Below are 22,316 nucleotides of genomic sequence, written 5' to 3'. Positions count from 1 at the left end.
CTTTCACAGTGAGCCGAAGCAGTTATAGAGGTAATGAAATGATGATGAATGGTGATGGAAAATTAATGACGGCGTAGCATTCTGAGAAATATATATCCCATTACGAGTAAATGTAACCTATGTCATGGGCTTTACAACTAAGTTAAATAATGTTTAATTAGCGTGGCTGCAGACTCGTCCCACAGGGGAAAATCTCCACTGCCTGGGGGGGGGGGGCGGGACCATATCAAAAGTGAAGGAGGGGTCAGGATATGAGGGCTGTTTTGAAATGCTAATAGGACACAAAAGTGGTGGTTGAGGGGATGAGGGGCAGCAAGTGGCTGGGGAGGGGGGGGGGCGGGGGGTGCCAGTGTTATGGAGCTGCAGTTTATTAGCATCTTTAATGTGTATTGTTTTTATATTTCTTTAGTATTTATATGCAAAGAGTAGTCATGAAATTGCAGTTTTAAAAGCTTCACAGCAAATACAGTCAGGAATAAAAATCAGGAATAAAAACTGAAGGAAATGAGAGACCCACAAACATTACATACAAAGATTTATTGTTTCAAAAGTGAACAAGAGGTGGGAGGAGACTGGAGGAGGTGGCCTGGGACCCAAAACACAAAACACCGCTACAGCGAACACAGCACGCCAAGGCCACCGGAACCATGGAATGACCCTGGGCTCAGCACCCCCCCCCACCCCCACCCCATTCGCACTCCTCCGAAGGAACCATCAGCAAGACAATCGGAGGCAATTATTTCCCCGAGCGATTAATCTCCCAGTCAGCTGATTAACCGATTACAAAGACCGCATACATGCTGCACCCGCCCCCCCCCCCCCCCCCCCCAAAATCCCTGGTCTCCAGGAACTCAGTGCCATGTTAGCATGGGCATCTGGGTAAAAACATGAAGAGAGAACATGACACCATGCAGAGGAAATCTGTTATTTTCTCCTCAAAATAATGTAGGGGGCGGGACACAGAGGGGGGGTAAAACAGCAGTGTTATAAGGTTAAGTATCATGCGGCACAACACACTACAGTGTCGTGTCATTTGCAACACAGGATGAAAGTCCTCGCTGATCCAGGTCCAGATTGGGTACTATGATATCCCGTTCCCCACCCCTCTGTTGGTAAAAATCAGTCCCCAGCAGTCTTGACAGTTTAATAACATTCCCGTCCCATCAAACGTCCCGAAATACATTTGGTTTACAATTACGTATATTTCCTCAGACTTGTCAGCTGATGTGTCTCCAAAAAGTGTTCAGATGATGAATCAATTTGCTTTGTCATGTTTAATAAAATTCAGAGAAAAATACATTTAAAAAAATACCAGATGTTGGAAAACACACAAGCAAGTCTCAACTTTGGACCATTGGACTGGTACCAATCAGAAGCTCCCTTCGGCCTCGATGGCCCAATTGTAAACATGGTCAGGGCCTCTTATTCCTCAGTGGCACAAAGAAATTCAGCAGACATGAAATCTTGAGAGAATGAGCTCTTGTGAGGTAATTAACATAACATTATATTTTTCTGTGATGAAAGCAGTAGGCATGGGTATGCTGCATTACCACCAACAACCAGAGGGGGCCCTCCACCACCCCTAATTCCAGCTCTACTACTGGTGAAGACAGCCAAATATAAGTGGAGCCGACGGGCACAGCAGCAGTCTTTTGAGGAAGGGAGGAGTCATTGTTAGCGGTCAGTGGTCACAGACGTAATGTTTCCATCATCTGGCCTCACCAGGACACATACGTTTGTTTTCCCTTCATCATTTCACAGCCCTGCGCCATATAAGGAAGCTGCAGACACAGAGACCCACCTACAACCGTTTCCATGGTGAGGCCCCCTGATTGGCTAATTGTTGTGCCGGCCTACACAAGAGGAACGTCATACAGAACACCGTTTTGCATGTCCATTAATGTACTTCTCACCCGAGGTTTGTGTAGTATGACATGAAAAACATTTATCTTCGTAGTCTACACTTTGTAATATGTCAAATCTTTACAGCTAGCTGTGCCCTATAATTTAAAAAATAAAAATCCATCTGACTCTTTTTGCCTGTGGTAAGCGCCAGGAAATTATTAGCTAGGTCACTTTTAATTTATGTAATAATTTTAAATATAGCTGGTATTTGTGCTTTTTTATTGGGTTTATTGCTGGTTTTGTCTCAAAGCACTTGGATGCTGCATTATGAGGTCAATCAATACAGCAACTAATCATCGAGGGTCGGCCTCATTACTTGTGTCATGGTCTTGCGGTTAAAGGCCCAGTCTTGGTTCCTGACACAAATACATGAATAAAATCCTGGTCCGGTTCAGTCCTGTTTTTACTTGGCACCATATTAGAAAACTGGCATCAGGGTCCAATGCCGTTTTACATGCAACTAAAAGGTAGATTTTTAACGTCATTAGACTATTTCAACCCATCACACGATGGTTCTCTCACCTTTGGGTGTCACCAGAGTACAATATGTACAAATGTAGTGAAAAAGGAATATATATATCTCTGCTTCTCTCATATACTATATGTAATTTTTTTTCTGTGATTAGCTACAGTAATCAAGTCCTCACACCCAAAATAGCCTTTGTAAAATCAACCCTTTTAAGGCTGACAGGAAGTCCAGAGGTAATATATGTCAATAATCACACAGCACCGGTCCCAGCCAATGTGGGCATGAGGAGGGAGAAGCAATGAGGGGGGTAAATACCCCCCCCCCCCCCCCACCAGGCAAACAAGAAGTTTAGCCAGTGAGGCCTGTTCCACTCTGTGGAGCCTGCACCTTGCCTAGCGACACTCCCCGACACCAAACGTGCCCACGACGGCATGACGTTCCCCAATCCCGCCCCTCAGGTGCGCAGCTTGAGGATGACCATGGCCAGGACCAGGAAGAAGGTGTTCCACCCCAAGGTGACCACGAAGCCACGCCACACCATCATCCGTGACAGGTCCCACCCTGTGGAATGACAAAACCAGACGAAGAGACCCTGCATCAGAGCTGACAATTCGAGACAAGTCTGTACACACATTTAAATGTATATAGGAGTTTATTATCTGTTAAATAGTCTGTAGAGTTTGTAAACTACCCCAACGCATTTGATGTAGCTAATTTTAGGTTTATATTGGAATAATACAGATTTGCCATAAGATTTCTTGCATGACAGTGAGAGTCTGAAAGCGCGAGTGTCACGCCAGCAGCGTGAGATGGCAACCCTGCTGTCTGTGACAATCCCCATGAAACACCTCAACGAACATCATGGAAATCTAATCCAGCTCGTTAAAATACATTCACCACCACAGTTAGCGATATATCAGCCGTTGGCTCCCTGTTTCTTATAGATCTCATTCATAGGAACCTATACTAGCATAGGATTGAGTATCTGACTGACAGGTGACCGGAACATCTTGTTCACAGAATGGCCTCGTCAATAACGCAGAATGACCTTTGGACGTAATTAGGCTCCATGTACGAGGCAGGGGAAGCGGCTGTTAGGGGGGGGGGCACGACCGCGTGCTCACCTGAGTCCAGCCACCTGAGCTTTCTAGCTGCCATTTAGAAAATGTTTCCTGACATCACGGTTGTTGTGACAACAGGGGCCATGCACAAGATATCCAATAGGGTCGAGGTGTGCGCAGCGGGGGGGGGGAGGGGGGGGTGGATACTGTACCAATGAACACGGACCACAGCTGACAGCGAAGACTTAAATATTAAGATGGCTGTTCAATAATTAAGATGGGGGGGGGGAAGCATAACAAAACCCAGTGTGATGACAGCCAGAGGAAAGAAATATCCAAAGAGCATGGTTGGTGCTAACGTGGTACTGACCTCCTTGTTAAGTTGTTAACTGATAGCAACAATAGCAACAGTAGCTGTAATGCATGTAAACAAAAATAACAGCTCTCATAACAGCGAGTCCGGTGAAGCTTTAGAGCCTAAACATGCTGGGCCAGCACTTCCCAGTCGCAGCGAGGCTGTTTGTATTAATCATACTCACAAAAATTCATTTCTTTTGCGAGCGAGTGCTTTTGGAGTCCTCCTGCTCACTAGAGGGCAGCATTTCCCAGGATATTCTTTGGAGGGTACTGGCTTTCCTCTGTTTCAATGCACCATGTGGAGCTGTGCTAATGACTTACGCATGGCAGTGGTGCTGCACTATGCTGGAAAAGAAGGTCACCTCTGTACATGATGCAGCGCAGGGCTTCAGAGGCATAGGTCTGGGGCAGGACCAGGCTCAGGTAGCGTAAAGGGTATGGGATACACTCCACAGGCCAGATGATACCTACAGAAGTGGAAGAGCAAGTCATAACAGAAAGCTCTGAACCTGCATGGCCTTCCAGGTGCCTCCTGGCTTGCTCAAAATGACCATTACTCAAAAGCATTAGCCACTGGAACCCACCACTGATGATGAGGTTAGGGTAGAAGACGCCCAGGGCAGCCTGATTGGCCGACTGTTCGTCGTCGATGGCTGCTGAGATGACCAGGCCGAAGGTGATACCAGTCACACCCTGCAGGACTATCAATGCGATGACCAGCACCAGCGGACCCTCATTGGGAACCTGCCACAAAAAAAGTGTGTAAAGGTCACAGCTACAAATATCATAATTCTTCCATCCAGGCGTGGACTGGCCATTGGGAAGTTTGGGATTTGGTTAGTGGGGCGGTCTTGTGAGCGCCTGTCTTGTGAGCGGCGGTCTTGTGAGGGCCGGTCTTGTGAGGGCCGGTCTTTCTTCCCCAACCCTGCGATATAGACCCTATATACCAGGGATGTCCAACCCGCCCATCGATCTCAGACTGTATCCAGGCCAATCGCAGGATCGCAGAAAATAATTAAGCAGGTTATGCTTTTTTTCATTGGTGGAGAACTGGTTGATCATGATTGTTATAATATATAATATACCCCCTCCCAGTCAGCGGCAAAATATACCAAGGAGGCCCCTCCCCTGTTGGTGGCAAAATATACCAAGGCCACCCCCCCCCCAGGTCAGTGGTAAATTTCGGGCTGCTTGTTACCAGACTGCCCCAGCTTTTGACAAAACTCATTTGCCGTTTTATTGTATCAATATTTCTTTTTTTTACCTGGATACAATCTCAAATATCTTAATGACTACCGCTTCTGTTGGCTTGAGTTCATTCGATCTCTCTCATCGTAACATTAATACAGGTGAAGGGAAAGGAAGGGGAGTGGTTGTGGGGGGGTGGGATCATAAATAATGCAGCCCACCACGGGGAGGGGTGTGGCCTGCAGCCTCGCAGGGTTCAGCTAACACACGACAGAAATAGAGCAGAATAAAGGCCAGGCCAGCGGTCGCCACAGCAATCAGCCGGTTGTCAGGGCGATTACTCTACCTTTGCTTGGTTACTGTCAAACTCGGAGCAGCTATTTGGAAGCAGTGCCTGACGGCCCTCGCAAATTCCCATCGAGTGCCGTTATGCTTCGTTTTTTTCCCCCGCGGTGTCAGTTACGGTGAAATGTCAGTGCCGTCTATCTGTCTCCGTCAAGCCATAAATGTCAGCCCCCCCGCTAGCGGGCTGTGTCAGATCCGTAACCCTCTCATTCCCCGCATCGCCATTCGTTTGCTCTCTCCGCAGGAATCCATCCCACGCGGAAGCCACGACCTCGCAGGAGTTCCCAGAAGCCCTCACTCCAATCTCCCTCTGGTTGTACTAATGTTTAGCTGGGTTTAAGGCCACAGAAGGGGGGTTTCCACAGCCGACCACCCCCCCCCCCCCCCGCCAAACCTGATGTAAACCCCCCACCGGAGCCCTAAACTCTAAATAATACTAAAATATCATCGTATTTTTGCTCACCTCATGATTTTATTCAAAACCAAAAGTAAGGCGTCATTTTTACATCCAGGGCACCTCAGTGAACACTGTGCATAAGGTCCAAAGGTGAAAAAGCAATGACCCTCAAAAGCCATAAAACAAAAACAAACTGGTCATGTGACCCGCCCCACATCAGGCACCATGTTTGGTACGGGAGTTATCAGAGTCCCTCCCAGACAGTACAGGTACATTCACTCCTGTGCACTCAGGCCAAGAGAACAAACTGAACATGGTTTTTCTCTCATCTCTGCCTCTCCTGAGCGAAAAATCAACTCGTTTACCGCCCGTCATAAATTAATGAGCGAATCAGGGCAGTGGTGGTGGGGGGTGCACGGATGTGATGACACAGCGTCTGCGTGACGTGGTGGGAACCCCCGGGGGTATGTGAGCACGTGAGTGTGGGTTCACGAGAGCCCGTGCTGGAGCGTGAATCTGTGCCCACACCCAGACATTTCCAGACACACCTTGAAGACGAGGAAAATAAAGAGGAGCATCAGGGATATCTGGACACTGATGATGAACAGCTGGGAGAAGAGGTGGGCCAGCATGGTCTCCAAGCAGCTCACACCTGCAAGACAAGACCAATCAGGAACACTGAAGACACCCCCACCCTCACATGCGAATTTGCTCTAATCTCATGTCAGTGGTACCCTTTCATTTGTCTTCACAATGTAACATCGAGATCTATGCAAGATTAAATAGGCATTTGAGAATTTATGTGGGTGAGCGAAAGAGAAAAGAAAGTGGTTCTACTGCCCCCTAGTGGACACCACTTAAAATAACACTGCCATATCTCATATTTGTACTATGCGTTTGCCCAACAAATGTACAAACTAATTATTCACCACTTTTTACATTTTCATCAAGAGTGGAGGGGACTCAGAGATTCTGACTCGGGAGGGATCGTTCCACCACCTAGATATCACAAGACTTTTGACCACTCAGAGACTGGACAGCTGGACAGCTTTAGGATGCAGACCACAGACATCTTAATGGGGTTGGGATTTTATGAGATTGAATAATTGACAAACGTTGTAATGCTCCTGTCAATATAGATTCCCACCAGCAGATGGCAACATTTCTTCAATAAGAGGCAGTGGTATTTCTCACCTGCTACACAGCACCTGTCGAGAAGACCCTCCTTCCTCTCAAGCACAAAGGACAGGGCAGTCAGCCCAACTGCCAGGTAGAAGGTAATGCTGAGGAGACAGCAGAGCCCCACATCAGGCATTTGTCAAGCAGTAAAGCGCAGCTGGCATTTTCCTTTTCCGAAGGCCACGCTGATGAATCAGTACCTTAGAATGGCTCCGGGAGTCACAAAGGTGGTAAAGTCTGTGTTCTTGGTGCCGTAAATGGGCTCTTCGAACTATGGGCAGCGCATCACAGATGGGGGGGGGGGGGGGGGGGTTGGGCGGCTATGGTCACCATGGTCAAAGTCAATTTTTCAGTGGTTTACGAAACAATCAGCTGACTTACCTTGACAGGCAAGGAGACCAGGTAGGACATGGTGCCCAGTTTCTTCTGAACGAAGGCCTGTGGAAAATGACCAAGGGGGGGTGGTGGAGAACTGTGAATAAATTAATGAATGAATGAATGAATGAATGAATCTATCTATCTATCTATCTATCTATCTAGATGGGAATTCCAGCACAAAGTCAGCTCTACAGCTGTGGCGAAGTCCCAAGATCTGCATCACAACCTGAAAGTCCCCTTTAAATACCTCAAATGCCTCTTGCACCTTTTTCTGGAGCATGATGGCAATCTGTCGATCTGGAAGTAAAAGACAAGCATCACAGCCAAATGCACAGATTAAGAGAGTTGAAATAAGGACCTTTAGCAGAGACACATTTTTCACTTTATTTCTCTGGGTGTTTTTTCTCCCATTGGCTTGTTTGTGTGTCTGTGTGCAAACAGCGCCATCTAGAGGCCAGAGTAAAGTTTTCTTGTTTTTGATGGAAACTTGAACGGAGCCACAGCAGAAACTCACTAGTCAGGTCCAGCCACACATGAACGGAGCCTCCCTCCACGATGTCCCTCGTAACTCGGGGTTGCAAAATTCTGTTTAAGAAAGAGACACTATGAAAGGCAGAACTTCCTGGATGATGAAGCCATTCGTACATAATTTGTACATTATATTCGTTCACCATTCTAAACACGAGAAATACAGACATAAGTGTAACTCGGGCCCATTAATGATTAATGAGTTCCTCTCAGTTTTATTCAGTCAGACGAATGGCTCACTCATTAAGAGAAGGAACATGTGACTGGATCATGTGATCAGAACATGTGAGCCTCCAAGAACTGATCAGACTGGACTTTTCACCCCAGGCTGTGTGATACAGATCAAATGCCTCCGAACTCCTGCACCAGTGTTGTTGATAACAAAGGGCTGCATGCCGCCCCCACCCTAGCAACAGACTGGGCAGATATTTATCAGTGCCCCCCCCCATACTAATCACACATTCTTAGAAGCCCAGTGTGCATCATCTCCCAGGGCACATGATCTTTGCTCTGGTGACAAAGGTGGGGCTTCCATGCCAACGAAGACGGCAGCATCACCTCTTCATTAAGTAGCTGGAGAAGTTCTTTCCAAAGCCAATGATTGCCCAGTACTGGCCATCATAAGCCCCAGCAAAGGCCTCTGCGTGGGACAGCTCCACCTGCAGGTGGGGCAGATACATGTATGATTCACACCTTCACTTTACACTGTCTGAAAATCCGAATATTAGTGAGAGTAATTTATACTGCGTGAGTCATTTACTCTGTACTGTTTAATTCATTTGCATTGTACTATCTGAGTCACTGATGCACTCTATGCCGTTTTTCACTTTATACTGCAGGAGTAATTCAGTCACCATCTAATGATCAATCGGCACATTAACAGGACGGTTAGCATAATTGTATACAGTACAATGACATAAATACAATGACTCATCTCCAATGGGTGAGCCATCGCTTTACTCAAACCCAGCAGTGGGCGACCCCCACAAAGGCCAGGTTCTAGAACCCATATTGAATCATCTCCGTTCACAGTCACCTCAACATAAAACCCGTCAAATGCATCCGAACATCCGAATACCAGTGGTGGCTTGGCAACCCCTCTGCAGGCCTCGCTTTGCGGCAAAACCTGTCGGGATTAAACACCCTCGCCTCCCACCCTGAAAAAAGCCCCACACCTGCTGAATGCTGGAATTATCCAGGAAGGAGAGCAGCGTCCGACTGTAGAAGTCGCCGCTGGTCTCGTTGTTGACCACAGCCACGGGGATGCCCCGGGGGTCCCCGCCAATGCACAGGCACATCAGGGAGATCTGGATGACAGGTAGGAGGAACTGGAAACACAGGAAGCTGTGGAGATGGCGGCACATCAGTGTCGTTCCATGGGTGCCTGTGTCTTTAAAGCCTCATTAATTATGCAAAGGCAAGAGTTCCGATTGGACGGTGAGCCGATGCCTCCCATCTCCTCCTCACCCTGGCAACCTCTTCATCCGCACCATCGTCTTGATCATCAAGGCTGTGATGTTACGCCACTTCGGGGTTATGTGCCACGCCCTCACCTTCCAGTCCGCTGCAGAGACGCACAGTCATGCACGCAGGCCAGAGAAACACTCAAAATTGTGATCAATAGTAAGCATGAACATTTCAGCATATAAACCTGGCACCACTCAAAAAAGGCACTTAGGTCCCAATCCATCCATCACTGTAACCATTTAATCCCAACTGGGGTTGCAGGGGGGACTGGAACCAACCCTGGGCAACACACCACAGGGCTCACGAGCTCACAAGGCCAATTTAGACTCGCCAATCAACCTAACCTGCACGCTTTTGGACGGTGGGAGGAAACCGGAGCCCCCAGACGAAACCCACATAAACAAAGGGACCGAACCCGGGACCTTTCTGCTGTGAGGAAGCAGTGCTAACTACTGTGCCACTGCGCCACCCTATCAAGCCCTGAATAAAAACTAAATTAACATTTAAATTACATTTACTGTCTACAAACTTAATACCATTCCACAGTTTCATCGTACATTTAATTTACAACTAAAGATACCCTCACTCTCAGTTTTTATTGTCTTACTTTGCAGTCTAATTTTCTTGTTATTTTTTATTTGTACTGTTATCTCATTTATTGCTTTGTTATTATTTCCTTATAAGCATAATCCTGGATGCAGGTGGACAGTGGAATCTCACTGCGAGGAAACACACTGCATGCTTGCAGGTGGACAGTGGAATCTCACTGCGAGGATACACACTGCATGCTTGCAGGTGGACAGTGGAATCTCACTGCGAGGATACACACTGCATGCTTGCAGGTGGACAGTGGAATCTCACCGCGAGGATACACACTGCATGCTTGCAGATGGACAGTGGAATCTCACTGCGAGGATACACAGTGCATGCTTGCAGGTGGACAGTGGAATCTCACTGCGAGAATACACAGTGCATGCTTGTAGGTGGACAGTGGAATCTCACTGCGAGGATACACAGTGCATGCTTGCAGGTGGACAGTGGAATCTCACTGCGAGGATACACACTGCATGCTTGCAGGTGGACAGTGTAATCTCACTGCGAGGATACACAGTGCATGCTTGCAGGTGGACAGTGGAATCTCACTGCGAGGATACACACTGCATGCTTGCAGGTGGACAGTGGAATCTCACTGCGAGGATACACACTGCATGCTTGCAGGTAGACAGTGGAATCTCACTGCGAGGATACACAGTGCATGCTTGCAGGTGGACAGTGGAATCTCACTGCGAGGATACACACTGCATGCTTGCAGGTAGACAGTGGAATCTCACTGCGAGGATACACAGTGCATGCTTGCAGGTGGACAGTGGAATCTCACTGCGAGAATACACAGTGCATGCTTGTAGGTGGACAGTGGAATCTCACTGCGAGGATACACAGTGCATGCTTGCAGGTGGACAGTGGAATCTCACTGCGAGGATACACACTGCATGCTTGCAGGTGGACAGTGGAATCTCACTGCGAGGATACACACTGCATGCTTGCAGGTAGACAGTGGAATCTCACTGCGAGGATACACAGTGCATGCTTGCAGGTGGACAGTGGAATCTCACTGCGAGGATACACACTGCATGCTTGCAGGTGGACAGTGGAATCTCACTGCGAGGATATACACTGCACACGATAAATAAAACATACGTGTCAGTTCGGAGTCCTGGGTGGAGGAAGTCGCCGCCTCACTCAGGATGGGCCGGCTCTCGTCCCGGCTGCCCTCGGACGACTGGCTGTCCTCTGTGCGCAGGTCCTGGGGGCTGCTCGTGCAGGGCTTGTGGCCCGTCTGGTCCGAGGACTCGCATAGCTGCAGGAAGACGGCCTCCAGCGTCTGCGACACAGCACACCTGCTGTCACCGGGGGGGGGGGCTTGAGCACGCTCACAGCTCGGTTTATTATTATGCTTTATGTTTAATAATTACGTATCAAGCTCATTCGGGTTTGTTCAAAGGCACAGCGCCAGATAGCATGGCCATGATGAAGGGGGGGGGAGCTCACTAAAAAGCCTCAACCCCCCCTCCCACCCCGAACCCGGAACCCGCTCCACACACCGTCACGCTGTGCTGCGTCATGAGCGCGTCCGGGGGGGCTTCCGCCAGCAGACGGCCATTACGCATCAGCCCTACCTGTGGGGGGAGACAGACAGCTTGAGCCCCCCCAGAGACAAGCGCAGACACCACGTGTCATACTGACACTCATTGTGTTAAGGTTAGAAGTCATGTGTTGTACAAAAGTATGCGAACAGTGCAAAACAAAGAGGCTTTTATATTACCCCGGCTACCCTGAACAGGATAAGTGGTTTCAGAAAATGTATAGAAGGATACTGGTAACCAGTTTCATGTTTTGCCAAAAATGACCATCAAGTTCTCCTCTCCTTTGTCCCATTCACTGACCCCTTAGGACAGGACATTATGACATTATGACATTGTGACATTACGACATTATGACATTACGACATTACGACATTACGACATTGTGACATTATGACATTATGACATTATGACATTGTGACATTACGACATTGTGACATTAGCACCGGCTACCCTGAAGCTGAGTTGGGTCTAATTCTGAGATGCTACAGAAGGGCCTGATTATCTGTATCAGGTGTGTTAAATTGTGGCTGCGCCTAAACTCTGCAGGGGATGGATCTCCAGGAGCAGTGCTGGGCAGACATAAGACATTTAGAGACGTATATCCAAAAACTTTATTTACCACCAGGAAGAACACGCTCCACTACGCTAAATATCGTAGATTCACCCCCAGGTATCAGCTGACTGAGGCAGAAAAATCACTGGTTCTTCATAAAAAGAGTCTGGTAAATGTATCATTAGGTCACATGGTATCATTCTTAAAGGTAATGTCCCCATGGCACCATCCTTAAAGGTAATGTCACATGACGGCTGCCAGTGCTGTTCTCCCACCAAGTGGAGAAGGGTGAACTCTTCGTGTTTGATGTTACCTGCAGGTGTATACACCATTGTTTAAATCGTCCGGGAGTTTGTTCATCTACTTGGGCCTTATTGTGTACTTGGGGGGGAAAAAAAGAGTTTTGCAGTCTTCAGAAATCTCGGCCAGAGAGCGTTTGAGGATAGTGGCGCGGCTTCACGGCCACTGAAGCTGTGAGGAAGTGGTCGCCCGCATTGACTCACTGACTTTCACGTCATAATCTGCCGAAGGCTTTTGTGCTGGAGCAGATGGCCTCCACGCTGAGAGCTGGCGGCAGCAAAAGCCGATCAATAAAACCACCGAGAACTTCGGCCGCCTCCTCGGCCGGCACCTGCCTCTGTTTACTCGGGGACAGGAATCGTGGCGGCCGGGCTGCTCGACCTTCTGTCCCTCTTCTGAAAGCAAAAAAGTCTGGGTCTCTGAAGATCAGCCGTTAAAAACTCAACCCAACCCCAGCCCGTATGAACACTGAAGTGATTTCCCCAAACTAGTTTTGGTTCTGTATTTTAATTCCCCCCGAGCCCAAGAACGGCTTCCTTCCTAAGATCTGCTTTCTGGCATCTTGCTTGTGAATCTGCACCCTTTTTCGTGCTCTTGAGCACGGTAGTCCGTCACATTGCAGGGTGGTTGCAAGAATAGAAAGGACAATGCCGGAAAAAGTGAAAACACATCTGGGGGGGTCGTCTTCTCCTGTGAAGCACCCAGTGGTTCACACCTGCTAAATGAGCCATTTCATATCACCCATGTAGTGCACGGCACAAATAAACGATACTTTACACAGTTATAACAATATCAATATTACTATTCAGCTTTGAACATTAATAAAACTCCTTAGGCACCCTGGTTCTATAACTGCTGCATAACAGAACCATGGAGCATCATTATGAATGCAGATTCATAATCATGAACAGATTACCTACGTGCGATTTAATGTAAACCGATAAAGTTTTATTAATTAAAGCCTGAAATATGTCCGTGTTTTTTTTTTTTTTAAACAAAAGGTTACACTCGAGCTTTTCTCTAGCAAACAGACGAGTGGACATGATTTTTTGCTCCCTCTTGTTCTGATGTGTTCCGCGTTCTGTGTCTAGCTCAGGACGCAAGGCAGGGGACACGCTGGAGGGGATGCCAGGCCATTGCAGCGCACACACTCACACACACTCACACACACTCGCACACACTCACACACACTCGCACACACTCACACACACTCGCACACACTCACACACACTCGCACACTATCATACAATTCAGGGTCACCGGTTTCCCTAACATGTTAGTCTGTACGTTTTTTGGGCTTTACCTGGACGAAGCCTGAACACCACTGGGAGAACATTCAAACTCCACTTGCACACAGCTACCCTGGGGGGAGACAGCATGAAGGGACAGCGGCTTGGAGCACTCCCACTTACCACGTGGGCTTGCCCGGCCTCCTCGATGTAGTGCGTGGTGATGATGACGGACACCTGCCCGTCCTTCACGATCTCCACCAGGTGCTGCCAGATCCTGGGCGTGTGGAGGCAAGGCATGGATTAGGGGTGAGAGCTTAGCGTGGGGTTCTGAGAAAGGTCAGTGTCCTGCAAAGTGTCTAGGGCAGTGTTTCTCAGTCTGGCCCATATCCACAGGTCACATTTTTGCTCCCTCCCAGCTCCCAGAGGGAGCAAAAACATTGACTGTCTGTGGCTCCCAGAGGACCAGATTGGGAAACACTGGTCTATGGGGATCAGCAAAACCCTTTATGGGAACAACCAATGTTTTTAACCCTCGTCCTGATGACACAATCACTATTCTCACGTTCAACCGAAACTGCCATAGCTATTTATGCTTTTACAATGAAATGGGAGGACACCATGCATCTATTCTTCATAGCTGTTCATCCAGTTCCAGATCTCTGCAAACCTGGAGCATGTTCAAGGAAGGACAAGGTAGAACTCCCTGGATGTGAAGCCAGTTCATCACAGAGCACACATTCACAGCAAACAAATCAAAGGCACCAAGTCCCCTAAGCCTTTCCCTGTGAAGAAGGAGCACAGTCAAACACAGGGAGCACGTGCAAAGCCACACAGAGACCAGGCCGCCCACAGCCCAGGAAGTGTGAGGCTACAGTGCTAAGCACTAAGCCACCATTCGGTTTTATGTCACCTAAAGTTGCTAAAGGCTAACGAACAGGCTATGAGGGTGGTGTGTGGCTCAGCGGGCTAGGATGCGGTGCCTATGATCGGAATGAGTAAATTCACTGTTGGGCCCCTGAACAAGGCCCTTAACCCCCAGGTGCTTCAGGAACTGGCTGGCCCTGCTTTCTCAAAAATATAAGTTGCTTTGGATAATGGTGTGTGCTAAAAATGCGAATGCTCAAGCGCAGGTCCTGTTAGAGAACCACAAACGCAGGTCCTGTTAGAGAACCACAAGCGCAGGTCCTGTTAGAGAACCACAATCGCAGGTCCTATTAGAGAACCACAATTGCACCCATGTGCTAAGCCATGTAAGAGGGATTTATTTCATCTTGCATATTTAATAGCATAAAGCCCACTTGGGAAAACCAGTAACAATTAAAATAAAATGAAAGCCCTTCAGCAAATTATGTAACAAAAGGGCAGATTAATGCAAACGGATCTCAATACTCATGTGAGCTGCCCCAAGTTTCGCACTCAGCGTACGTGTCGTTCATCCAGTCAACGGCACAAACTAACTGGGAACATAACTAGTTCACAGAGTACGTCACAGGCTCAGGGCTGGAGAGGGAGGCTGTCAGGATGAAGACAAGCAACAAAAGCAAGTTTGGGGGTTAGGGCTTAGTCAGGATTCAGAGCAACTAGTGAGCAGAGCAGAGGAAGAACTGTGTAAACAGAAGTGCATAGCGTAAACAGAAGATCTCTGTATTGCAAACAGAACTGTCCGTTGTAAACTGAAGAACCTTGCATTGTAAACAGAAGATTTGTGCGTCATAGATAGAAGAACTGCATATCATAAACTGAATTGTGGATTGTTAACGGAACTATGTATAATAAACTGAACTGTGTATCATAAACAGGAGAACTGTGTAACGTAAAATGAACTGTGTAACGTAAACAAAAGAACTGTGTAACGTAAACTGAACTGTGTATCGTAACTGAACGGTGTATCGTAAACAGAAGAACTGTGTAATGTAAACTGAACGGTGTATCGTAAACAGAAGAACTGTGTAACGTAAACTGAACTGTGTATCGTAACTGAACGGTGTATCGTAAACAGGAGAACTGTGTAACGTAAACTGAACTGTGCATCGTAACTGAACGGTGTATCGTAAACAGAAGAACTGTGTAATGTAAACTGAACTGTGTATCGTAAACAGGAGAACTGTGTAACGTAAACTGAACTGTGTATCTTAAACAGGAGAACTGTGTACTGTAATGTAAACTGAACTGTGTATCGTAAACAGGAGAACTGTGTACTGTAATGTAAACTGAACTATGTATCGTAAACAGGAGAACTATGTATCATAAACAGGAGAACTGTATATCGTAAACAGGAGAACTGTGTACTGTAATGTAAACTGAACTATGTATCGTAAACAGGAGAACTGTGTAACTGTGGGCGGCAAAATGTGCAGGATGAAGAGCATGGGGGTGGGGTCCAGCATTGTGGGTGTGGCCTCTGCTTATAAAGCAAGTCTGGAATCACTTACTTGGCGCGTAACACGGGGTCTACCCCTACGGTGGGTTCGTCCAGGATCAGCAGCTCGGGGTTTTGGAGCAAGGCGGCACCCAGTGACACTCTCCGCTTCTGCCCTCCACTGTGGGGGGGAGGGGCCAGAGACAGAGAAATAAATCACATCTGATTCCTTAATTGCCTCAACACAATCCTGGTCTTACACAACAAGCTCCTATCAGGTCCTGCAGCTCAGCAAGTACGGCACTGTGCTAGTAACGCAAAGGTTGTGAGTTCAAATACCAAGAATCACATAGGAATTGTGACCTTTGAGTGTCACTTTTGCTAAATGCCTCAGGTATGACAATTGGTGTAAGTGTCTCATTGGCAAACAACCCACGACATGAGAAAACCAAAGAATTCCTATGTGCTTGCACACATAATTTTTTTAAAAACATTTTTTAGGTTTTTACTTTTTAAAAAACTTAACAGTTGTACTACATAGTACCTTTAAAACTTGCAAGCCTGCAGTTCATGAGGTTAATGCATTACATTCTGTCAGGTAAACAAAAGACTGACTTGTATTTCTGTGCCATTTAAGAGACAGCTGATTGACAGCTGAGAGACAGCGAGAACCAGCCAGACCACTCCCACCTCCCTCAGTTTAGCTGGGCGTCCAACGTCGTGACGCCATGCCGAGCATTTTATTTTCTTGCCGTTTATGAGCGCTAACGAGGCGCGCCACGTGACAGAGGCTGCAGGAACACCGAGGCGTCCGGCACGTCACGCTGGTGCCACTGGAAGTGAGCCCTCCAGAGCGATGCCCCAGTTGTTTAACAGGACGAGGAAACAATTAGTCATGATGTACTGGCGTCGGAATGATCCGCTAATGAGGCCGGTGCTTCTTTTACTGGAAAATGAGCACAATAGAGCTCTTCTAGATCCTGTTTCAAGCCTGTGGGAAAATGAATGGGATTGGTGGCTTCTGAGGAAAGGTTATCGACAGTCAATGCCCTGATTGGATGCAAATGAATGAAAGGCTGAAAGGCTGCTGGTGAAGGCGACCTCTTGTCTCCCACGCCAAGGCGTTCATGTCGCCCAACTGGAATTCATGTCACATGGTCTGAGATTGAAAAGCCAGGCCACCAATGAGAGCTCAGAGATGGCAAGCTGGGGGGCGGGATAAACCGGAGATTTGATCTGGTGTATTCAGACTGCCGTTGACCTCGCCCCCCCAGAGACACTGACAAATTAAGTTATTATTAACCGTTTCACAGCCCTGCCCGCTATCAGGGACACTTTAATGTGGGGGTTTACCCAGGCTGAAAAACAGGGGCCTCTGCCAAAAGGGGGCCTCAACTAAATAATTATCCATGTTCAATAACATTTTACCACTCCCCTCCCCCAGTCAACAACTCCTCAAGCATTTCACCATCAACATCCCCAGTGGGCCAGTGGTGGCCTAATTGTTAGGGAAGTGCGCTTGAAAGGTTGCTGGTTCGAAGCCCTGACCAGCAAGGCCCCCTGGATGGCTCCCAGGTGCTAAATAATAGGTGCCCACTGCTGTGTCACATATGGGCTAAATGCAGAGGACACATTTCATTGTTGTGCGCTGTGGTGTGACAACAATGACAATTATTCACTTTTATAATAAAGAGGCTTCTGGCAACTGAAATAGCCCAAAAGAAATTATATTTGAAAGCTTGGTGCATGACAAGCCTTCCTCTTCTCTCAAAACGTGGCCAACCGTCACTCAGCTTATCCATAGCTGATTCCGAACAACCGCTGCATCAGCACTTTCCAGTATTAATCACACTGTACAACATCTCACACATCTGCAGGACATCTTGCATAATATCCCGTACAATAACCTTACTATTTCTGGATGACTTTAGAGACAAGACAGCTCTAATGGCACAAAATTGACCACGTGGTCCACGGCTGCTCTGTTTTTGGAGGCCCACGAGCACGGATTAACGAAAGAACACAAGTGAAGGCAAAAACAGGACAGGACGAAAATAGAAGCAGGTGCTTACCTGAGTTTCCGGATCAGGATGGATTTCTGAGGCAGATCCAGGAAATCGATGAGGAATTGCATCCGGGTCTGCGTTTCCTTTCCAGAGAGGCCGTGGATGCGGCCGAAGAACCACAAGGTATCGCTGATGGTGAACTCATTGTACAAGGCCAGATCCTGAGAAGGACAACTGAAATGAACTTCCGCTTGGAGGTTTGGACTATGTACGATTTAGGTTTAGGAGCTTTTAGCGACTGCTATCCAGCTCAGCCTCCACCAAGCTCTCAAGTCCAAGGAGAAAGAGGTGAGGAGACTGACAGACTGAAAGCCACAAGCAAACATGACCTGAGGGATCCTTCCCAGAGTCTGAAAACATGTCTGACTTGCTCTATCAGTTCCTTTCAACGTGTTGACCCCTACCTGGGGCATGTACCCGACCATCCTACCGGGTACCCCATGTCCGGGAGAGGCAGGGGGCTTCCCCAGGACGGTGATGTGACCCCGTGAGATCTTCAGCGTTCCCACGATGCACTTCAGCAGCGTGGTCTTGCCGCAGCCGCTCGGCCCCAGCAAGCCGTAGCTATTTGAAGGAACAAGGGTGCAACAGAACGTCAATAAGATATTTTAGTCTTTCCCAATCTGGTCCTTGGGGACCCACAGACAGATCATGTTTTTACGATGAACCAGCCTGGCATGTTCTCTGCACTATACAGGGGTGGACATTTTCCCTCAATGTTAAACATAAAGGCATGGACAAAAGGGGAAGCTGATTGGCGGCACTCACATTTGTCCCTGTAGCACGGTCAGATTGAGGTCGTTCAGTACCCTCAGCTTGCCATAGGACCTGCAGACATCCCTGCACTGTATAGCAGCTGTTCCAGATTCCAGCGTGGTGCCCGACTCAACATCCTGCTTCATCCTGCTTGGGACGGTCTGCAGTAAAGGCAGGACAGATATCAGGGGACAGCAAGCAAGCCCAAAAATGCATCTTTCCTACTACAGTATTGAGCTGAGTGAATATCCAGGTTAAAAAGCTAAGATCTGAGCACCTGTTAATTTGCCCAGACGATTTAAAGTGACTCTCTTTTGAGTTTCTAGAGCCAACCGACAATCAGGCAAAATTTACCTAAGGGAACCATAAGCCAGTTGTGCAGCACAACTAAACAGCAGCCACTTCTTATCAATTATGCAGTTCCTGTTAGATATGAACCAGACAGCATTCAAGCAGAAGGTGTCATTTAAACCTGGGCAACAAAATATGGGTGATGTTCTGATCTCACTAGACGGTATCATAGCAACAGCTCCGAATCGTCAATCACCGAAATTAGGTCATATGGGCCATAATCCGTAATCCTTAGCGCTTTTTCGCCACATGCATTCTTCTGTCGTTCACATTTCTTCCATGAACTTTTGAGTCCAACTGTATAGTTAAATGTAATTTTAAATCGGGTCGGTTTCGCTTATAAAAACACACCCTCGAGCTGCATTGTGTTGAACTCGGCTTCTCAGACTGTCACAAAATAGGAACTTTCAGTTATCGGTTCATTTAATTTTCACAATATTAAAGCCGTGTTTTGCATCAGACGGGACACGATAGTGTGACTGTGAATACTGTAGACACGTTTCACTTTTATTATCAAGCTTACTAATATATCAACAACATAATGCAACACGCTATCAGATTACGTAATATTACATTAATTTAATTATGATGCACCACTGAGGGGTCACCCTGACTAAACTCACCGTGAAAGAGGTCACTCGGGCGACCGAAGTTGCCGAACCCCAGCGGCAGAACAACCTTCCACGATTGAAAGTGAGCGCAGATCAGCTGATAGCCGCAATCGAGCAGCGCGACAGTGGCGGAACAGGTCGGACTGATACGAGCAAACGTTGGCATGTTCCCGACTCACCTGCTTAATTAACTTCAAAAGACGACTGATCCGACTACACGCAATTCCTTCCAGGTCTTGCTGATTGCTACAGAATTTTCTCCTTGTTTATTCGATTTAGTTATTCGGATTCTTACAAATAATCTGCTTTACTTTTATACAGGTCTCAGCTGCAGCAAAATAAAAACACTACACTCGGCCCAGTAATGTGTCCTTAAATACGGTATGTTGCACTGGAGTTATGGCAAGATAAGTCTCTTTTTAAAAATCGATTTAAAAAAATTCTCTCTGAGCTATTTTTAAAACACAAGAATTGAGAAATGCGGCGCCACTCGCACAGAAAGTGACGTTTGACATGCAGATTTCTATGCGCTCTTTTCTCCCGAATGAGGTTTTTCCCGTTTCGGGGCAATGCGTCATCGCAGCATCCGCGACTTTAATTCATTCTTATAATAACATAGACTTTATGTTTATGTTCATTATTAATTTCTCATTTCATTATTGGGTCCCGCTGTCGGGGCATAAATCCAGCGTTTCTGTTGCTTAGCCGATCTGGTAATTGGCACGTACGTATAACCGTATTTCATATATATATTAATATATTGTATACGCCGATGTATTTCGTTGCGACATAAACATTATGCATATTTGCTTTACCCGATCGTCCATCTCTGTGTCTTCGAGCGGGGCTTTCAGGACATCACCGGTACCATCTACCGCCATCATTGAGGGGGTGTGGGGCAAAGGCACGCCGGAGCGGAGGAGGCAGATGCGGGCAGGTTAATGTGCTTCGCGATACCAAGGAGAAAACCGTGATAAGCAAGTACTGCGGGTAAAAATATGCAGAACATGTCGCGAGGATTATCATTTTTATATGAGCACTTACAAAACCCCAAAGGTCTAGTTCACACTTTCCTTTACGTCGTGTCGTTCTTTGGATAGGCTATTCAAATCCTTTGAGTTTCATTAATGAAACGCGCCGCGGTCGCCCCCCCCCCAGCTGCTACATTTACAGTATCCCGTGTCCCTGCTGTCGATAGTATTACCGACAAGTTTCATCTAATTACTAGCCATTCCATGCCATCGGGAACAGGCGATGCTGTGGAGTGCATTTAATCTATGCGTGAAATACAAGTCATGGAAAGTGATCGGATTAAACAGATTTATGTTTAAGTAAAAGTTAAATATAATACACACGGTGATGCATGGGCGTAAATTATGGGGGGGATGGGGGGGTTGTAGCCCCCACCCCAATAAATAAAAACCAGCTAATACAACTCCCCCAATAATCATGTTTCCCCCGTAATGGGTGGAGACCTCAACCCCCCAATGTTCCAGCCAAAGTTACGCCCTTGCAGTGATGAGTCAGATTCAGAAGTAAAACTTTGCTTGTAATGTCAACACCAAACAAAAATGCGGTTCAATGTAAAGAAAGTGCGGACTCATTTGCCTGAGACATAAACAGAAAAGTCGCTTACAATGATAATCCGCATATAGTGATCAATTTCACTCAGACAGACGTGATCACTATATGCAGTTCCGACTGTATGATTGGGCTGTTTCAGTTTGTTGGAGATGTTATTGCATCCCTCACAAGCTCCATAACAATCATTATTCCCTCCTGACTGAGGAGGTATCCTTTAGGCAATTCAGTGTTTGTTTAATGTTTCCAAGACATTGCGACGTGGATTGAAAGCAGCCATTTTGCGGTTGTTAGTGAATTGGTCTTAGTGACTTAGGAGTCCTCTGGACTACTTTTAGTTCTCCCAGACTTAGGTGCTACTTTTAGTGCTAAGGGGTTTGTGAATTGCTTTTAGTAAATAAATAAATAAATAAAATAAAAAAGAGGGTCCTACATTTAGGACTGACACGCCCATTATTTCTCCTAAATAGGCAAATTAGGAGCTACTTATAGCCTTAAGATGCTTCGTGAATAACTTCAAAATGAGTGTTATCCAGTGGTAACCTTTAAAAAAAAAAAAAGCACTCAATTCTTAAGCTTTGGATGACACAAACAGCCATGGTGGGGAACAGTTACAGTAGCAGATCAGCAAAGAGGAATAGAGAAAGAAGAGGTATCAGATCAGCAAAATAAAGAACCTGAAAACGGTTGGGTGGAGGAGCATAAGTAGCTCACTGTATTTTGTATTTACCCATAATCCCATGCACTAAATGTCATAATATAGTTCAGTTGTCATCTGGTATTATGACATTGCATTGTTTTTTCTGACATATTACAGGATGTATTAATGTGAAGAAATGCATTGGTTTACAATATGCTGCTTTTATAACATAAAATTTTTTAAGACGCTTAAAAATGTTTAAGACGCTTTTCTAAAAATTACGATATTGTGTGCGACACAGTAGCTGCCTCAGGCCCAGTTAGCACGAGGGAGCCCCGTCAAAGTCCCTGAGCAAAGAAATCACCCGAGAGGGACCCTCCCCCATAGTCGACTTAATATATCGTGGGAGCCCCCCATCCCCCAGCCCGGAGTGCAGCTAGAAGTTTTGG

The 22,316-nt window shown here is 46.9% G+C and overlaps 1 protein-coding gene across 4 annotated transcripts; it reads right to left on the bottom strand.

Moving 5' to 3' along the window:
* Nucleotides 1–817: 817 nt before the first annotated feature.
* abch1 (ATP-binding cassette, sub-family H, member 1) lies at nucleotides 818–20,775 on the bottom strand. Of its 4 annotated transcripts, none has more exons than XM_072709520.1 (21): nucleotides 20,691–20,775; nucleotides 20,462–20,592; nucleotides 18,697–18,845; nucleotides 18,333–18,492; nucleotides 17,935–18,089; nucleotides 15,936–16,043; nucleotides 13,684–13,777; nucleotides 11,377–11,451; nucleotides 10,973–11,156; nucleotides 9,275–9,371; nucleotides 8,983–9,151; nucleotides 8,366–8,466; nucleotides 7,794–7,864; nucleotides 7,527–7,576; nucleotides 7,283–7,339; nucleotides 7,102–7,172; nucleotides 6,917–7,005; nucleotides 6,271–6,374; nucleotides 4,377–4,536; nucleotides 4,155–4,259; nucleotides 818–2,935 (listed from the first exon to the last, which is right to left on the bottom strand). In XM_072709520.1, the coding sequence occupies exons 2-21, from the start codon at nucleotides 20,528–20,530 to the stop codon at nucleotides 2,829–2,831; spliced, it is 2,175 nt and encodes a 724-aa protein (XP_072565621.1). In that variant the 5' UTR covers nucleotides 20,531–20,592; nucleotides 20,691–20,775; the 3' UTR covers nucleotides 818–2,828. The 4 variants fall into 4 exon arrangements, with proteins under 4 accessions (XP_072565621.1, XP_072565623.1, XP_072565624.1 ...); XM_072709522.1 differs by lacking the exons at nucleotides 20,462–20,592; nucleotides 20,691–20,775 and adding exons at nucleotides 19,659–19,713; nucleotides 19,826–20,181; XM_072709523.1 differs by lacking the exons at nucleotides 20,462–20,592; nucleotides 20,691–20,775 and adding an exon at nucleotides 19,826–20,181.
* Between the last annotated feature and the right edge of the window lie 1,541 nt (nucleotides 20,776–22,316).

Source organism: Paramormyrops kingsleyae, chromosome 3, assembly GCF_048594095.1.
Source record: "Paramormyrops kingsleyae isolate MSU_618 chromosome 3, PKINGS_0.4, whole genome shotgun sequence".
Classification (NCBI taxonomy): Eukaryota; Metazoa; Chordata; class Actinopteri; order Osteoglossiformes; family Mormyridae; genus Paramormyrops; species Paramormyrops kingsleyae.
This window is presented reverse-complemented; position numbering and strand designations above follow the sequence as displayed.

What these genes read in the sequence shown, in the direction of transcription:
- abch1 (XM_072709520.1), bottom strand. Translation starts at nt 20,530, where the DNA reads ATGATGGCGGTAGATGGTACCGGTGATGTCCTGAAAGCCCCGCTCGAA. An exon ending in AGGCCGGGCAAGCCCACGTG is followed by an intron (nt 11,452 to 13,683) that starts GTAAGTGGGAGT and finishes CTCCCCCCACAG; the next exon opens with GTAGGGCTGATGCGTAATGG. An exon ending in TGTGTGGCTGGACCTGACTA is followed by an intron (nt 7,577 to 7,793) that starts GTGAGTTTCTGC and finishes TTTTACTTCCAG; the next exon opens with ATCGACAGATTGCCATCATG.